The sequence below is a fragment of the Chiloscyllium plagiosum genome, chromosome 11 (assembly GCF_004010195.1).
Source record: "Chiloscyllium plagiosum isolate BGI_BamShark_2017 chromosome 11, ASM401019v2, whole genome shotgun sequence".
Taxonomy (NCBI): Eukaryota; Metazoa; Chordata; class Chondrichthyes; order Orectolobiformes; family Hemiscylliidae; genus Chiloscyllium; species Chiloscyllium plagiosum.
The window spans coordinates 42986706-42991993 of record NC_057720.1 but is presented as its reverse complement, the minus strand read 5'-3'; the positions used below and the strand labels follow the sequence as shown (position 1 = coordinate 42991993).

Genomic DNA, 5288 nt, shown 5'->3' with positions numbered 1-5288 from the left:
TCTTCACCCAGTGAGTGGTGGCTGTGTGGAATGCTCTGCCCCAGAGGGCAGTGGAGGTCCACTCTCTGGATTCATTTAAGAAAGAGTTGGATAGAGCTCTCAAAGATAGTGGAATCAAGGGTTATGGAGATAGGGCAGGAACAGGATACTGATTAGGAATGATCAGCCATGATTATATTGAATGGCAGTGCAGGCTCGAAGGGCTGAATGGCCTACTCCTGCACCTATTGTCTATTGTCTAATTTGGGGGATGTAGGCTTTGCTGGCTTGGCCAGCATCTGTTGCCCTTTCTTAATCACCCTTGAGAAGGTGCTGGTGAGCTCTCTTCTTGAATCTCTGAAGTGCAGTCACAGGAAACAGTGACATATTTCCAAGTACAGATGGTAAGTAGTTTGGAGGGGAACTTGCAAGAGGTTTTTTTAACATGTCTGTGCTGTCCTTGCCATTCTATGTGGTTTTGGGTTTTGAAGGTGCTATCGATGGAGTCTTGGTGAATTTCTGTAGTGCATTTTGAAGATGGTATGTACTGTTACAACTTTGTGATGGTTATGGAGACAGTGCATGTTTAAGCGTATGGCAACAATCAAGCTGGCTGCCTTGTCCTAGGTGGTGTCAAGCTTCTTGATTATGGTTGGAGCCACATTAATCCAGTCAAGTAGAGAATATCCCAACGCACTTCTGACTTGTGGCTTCTAGGTGGTGGACAGCCCTTGGGGAGTCAAGGGTTATAGAATTACTGCTGCAGGATTCCCAGCATCTAGTACCAGTAGTATTTATATGGCTAGTTTACTTGAGTTGCTTGTCAGTTGTAACACCTAGGTTAGAGTGGTGCTGGAAAAGTACAGAAGGTCAGGCAGCATCTGAGGAGCAGGAAATCGATGTTTCAGGCAAAAGCCCTTCATCAGGAGAGCTTTAGCCCAAAACGTTGATTTTCCTGCTTCTCGGATGCTGCCTGACCTGCTGTGCTTTTCCAGCATCACTCTTACCTTGACTCTAATCTCCAGCATCTGCAGTACCCACTTCTGCCTAATAGGAACACTTAAGATGTTGATAGTGGGCAATTCAGTTACGGTAATGCCATTGAATGTCAAGGGACAATGGTTAGATTTTCTCTTGTTGAAGATGGTAATTGCTTAGCACTTGTAGCAAGTAACCTTCATGTCATACTTGTCAGCCCAAGCCTGGAAGTCATCTAGGTCTTCTTGCATTGGGACATGACTGCTTCAGTACCTGAGGAATTGCAAATGGTGCTGAAAATTGTGCAATCATCAGCAAACATCCAAACTTCCCTTTGATTGGATGGTCATGTAGGCAGCCGATGATGGTTGGACCTAGGACTCTAACCTGAAACTACCCTGAAACTGAAAATGTTCTGGAGATGAATGATCATCAGCAAACACAACTGACTTCCTTTTGTTTTTACTAGATATGACTTTAATCAGTGTAGCTTTTTTTTCTCCTGATTCCCATTGACTCTAATCTTACTAGGGTTCTTGATTCCATACCGTTAAATGTCGCCTTGATGTCAAGGGCTGTCACTCTTTCCTCCCCTTTGGAGTTCAGGATTACTGCAGATTTGCCACCAAATTGATGTTCTAAGCACACGTCACTTAAAGTTTGATTCAAGGAAGATGAAGATGAGGCTAGGCTTTTTATTCTCTCTCTCTTTTGATTAGATAAGGACAATTATGAATACACAACAAAGATTTTTTTTTCTCTGTTTTACTACATACGTATTGCACATACGTATGGCTATGTTACGTAAGCTTTCTAGGAATACTTGACTTGATATCTTGAAACAGTGTCACAATGGATCAAGTGTACATTTTATCTTAATTTATCAATGGGACATGAAAAGGACAGAAATCTAATTAAAATAGGTCCTTTCATAATCTTTGCTTCTCTGCTCAAGTGGCACTGTATTTGCCACTCAGTCTGGAGTTTCGAGTTTAATGTACTCATCCTATTTTGGGGCTATTGTAAACAAGGAAGAAAATCAAAATCACTCTGTAGTAAAATTGATTTCCATTCTTATTTTGAAATTTATCTTTTTAGCAATCAACGACCAACATGGCTGCAATAATCATCTATGCATGAACAATGGAAAGTGTGTTGTGGAACCGGAGAGTACTCTAGGATACGTTTGTATTTGCTTCTCAGGATATTCTGGAGAGAACTGTCAACATTTCATTCGTAAGTATTTCACTTGAAGTTTTCAATGTAATTTCTTTTTCAATGCAAATAATGGAAAAAAAAGCTTAGCTTACTGTGTTCATATTGAGTTCTTGATATTACTTATTCTTTGCATTTTGGTGAAGGGAAGTAATTTCTAAATTAGCATTTTTGTTTCTCTCTGCAGACACCAATTCTCCTCCATCTTCATTTCTAACTTCTGGATGTATTGTAGTACTGTTTCTCCTCATTGTTATAGGTTTCCTTATCTACTTGCATTTTTTCAGGGGAAGGTAAAAAAAATTCTTTTATTCTTTTAAAGCCATTTCTCAGGAAGCATGAACTATGAAATTATTACTTTAAACTTTCTCTTCAACATTTTAGGAAGCGTGATACCACAGAAAAACCAACAAGGAATCGAAAGCCACGTTCAAAGGCATTGCCCAAAGGTCCTAAGCCCAAATCTTCACAGCCTTCAGATTCCAGTTACGATGATACTGAATTTCCTACAGAAAATGTACAGAAACAATTACATTAACTACCTGTTAAGTACATTGGTAAAATTAACAAAATGTAAGGGCACTTGTTTTTTTCATAATCTTGCAAGAACTTTCTTCAGGTGAATATAAAGTGAAATGCCAAGACCTTTGCAATAGGTTTCATTTGAGTATATTAGTGAGTAAGAAAAGTACAGCTAAGCACTGAGCACAAACGTTATCAATAAATATGGTCATAGATATCTGTTCAATGAGCCATGAATGTAATCACCAATATTAACAGAATACCTGACTACATTCACGAATACTGCTTTATTCACATCATACTTTCAATATTCATCTTCGATCAGACTCTGTCTTTTTACTAATCTACCTGAAGTATGATACTGATAGAGTACTTTCAGATGCATTAGTTACTAATTGTTAGAAAAGCATGCAATCAAACTATATTTCACTTCAAGAATTACATTCTGCTCCAAAATCTCTGCAAGTTCTTTACATCGCTTCAAATATTCTGTCGTCTTCCTAATTTTCGATAGGGGCTCCGGTTTCCTCCCACAATCCAAAGATGTGCAGGTTAGGTGAATTGGCCATGCTAAATTGTCCATAGTGTTAGGTGCAGGGGTAAATGTAGGGGAATGGGTCTGGGTGGGTTGCTCTTCAGCAGGTTGATGTGGACTTGTTGGGCTAAAGGGGCCTGCTTCCACACTGTAGGGAACCTAATCTAATCTAATCTAATCCTATACAAAAAATATCCTTTTTCTTGCAGTTTTCGCTGCAAAGACGAGTAAAATGCCTTCAGTTACTTGGATACGTTCCACTTTTATGGAACCAGGGAACATTCTAATTTAGACATGAAGAAAATGAGGCGCTAATCTGAGAGCCAACAGTGTGAACTGTAGTTAGGTACAGAGATGTGTCAAAGGTGGACAATCTAAAATCATGGGTCAGAATAAACACAGTTAGGAGAAACCTGGATAATTTATTTAAGTAAGCATCAGGAGTAGAAAACATATTTTTTAAAATCTCAAATTGCTGAATATTGCAATAACTATAACTTTTAAATATTTCCAGGAAGGAAGCAGCTCTACACGTGGAATACGAAAGGTAATGCATTGTGAAAGCTGCAAAATATTCCAGTATTTAAGGAATTGGAGCTACAGTAAATGTCAAATGCATCTCAGTCTGAGTAAACAGGCCTAAGCTTGGCAATTTCTCTATAAGCACAACATACTTTAATGTATAATTGTTATGCAATTAGTCACTCTGAGATCTGGAGATAAGTGAACATTTACTTCCTTTCAGAAAGTCTCACTCCATCACATGCATACATTTTCTCTCAAATGAACATTGGCAGGAAAGAACAAAAATAATGTTTTATATTTCAGCCAGTAAAGTTAGGCAATCTTTTTTTTTAAACATCAAAAAAAATTTTATGAAGTATTGGGATTCGCCAAAAATATAATTTTCTAAAACCTATTTCATAGAAAATTAAAGATTATTCTCTAATCAGCCATTCATTAATTTAAGACTTGTATTTAGACAATGCATGACGGTTTCCATTTGGAAATCAGGCATATACTGACCATTCTGTTTATAAACAACTCATCAAAGTTAGTTAGTAAAATCATTTGCAACAGTTAATCTGCAAGATAATTGAGGACACTATTCGGAGAATCAATAGCCAATGGACTGAAAACAACCAGAGTATCTCTCATTCATTATTACAATATATATTGTGGAATATATTGCATCATGGCACATATTCTGGGATATCTCAGAATGAACTAATAACACACAGGTTTTGTGCGCGATGCAGTTCACTTCTGCAGGAAATGCTAACCCTATCCGAGATATGATCTGCACAACTCTTGCAACAGATGTGATCTGTGCTGTAGCATGTTTAAACACATTTTGGATAGATTTATACTGCAAAGTTCAGCTGTGCCTGGACCTAGTAGATTATCTTTGTGGAGAAAGTGAGGTCTGCAGATGCTGGAGATCAGAGCTGAAAATGTGTTGCTGGAGAAGCGCAGCAGGTCAGGCAGCATCCAGGGAACAGGAGAATCGACGTTTCGGGCATAAGCCTTCCTGAAGAAGGGCTTATGCCCGAAACGTCGATTCTCCTGTTCCCTGGATGCTGCCTGACCTGCTGCGCTTCTCCAGCAACACATTTTCAGCCCTAGTAGATTATCACCAATTATTCATCTAAAGTATCCAGAAGGTTTGGAAATGGGCAAGGAATACCTATTCTTACTACTTTGCGTATTGCAAATATATGCACCAAAAAATGCCTGGAGAGATTTTGAGCCAACAATATATCTTCAAAGTTTGTGTGAAGATTTGTAGCTCGGGTGCTCATTGCTGTGGTTCTGTTCGCCGAGCTGGAAGTTTTTGTTGCAAACGTTTCGTCCCCTGGCTAGGTGACATCATCAGTGCTTGGGAGCCTCCTGCGAAGCGCTTCTTTGATGTTTCCTCCGGTGTTTATAGTAGTCTGTCCCTGCTGCTTCCGGTTGTCAGTTTCAGCTGTCAGTTTCAGCCATGATTATATTGAATGGTGGTGCAGGCTCGAAGGGCTGAATGGCCTACTCCTGCACCTATTGTCTATTGTCTATTGTC

The 5288-nt window shown here is 39.1% G+C and overlaps 1 protein-coding gene across 1 annotated transcript in view; it reads left to right on the top strand.

The window, feature by feature from the left end:
- The window catches only part of LOC122554345, a 97452-nt gene that overhangs the window by 55367 nt on the left and 36797 nt on the right, over positions 1-5288 (top strand). The window contains exons 4-7 of the mRNA XM_043699219.1: positions 2056-2193; positions 2360-2465; positions 2557-2689; positions 3744-3776. Coding sequence (XP_043555154.1) covers positions 2056-2193; positions 2360-2465; positions 2557-2689; positions 3744-3776 — 410 coding nt within the window. The remainder of the gene's footprint in view (positions 1-2055; positions 2194-2359; positions 2466-2556; positions 2690-3743; positions 3777-5288) is intronic.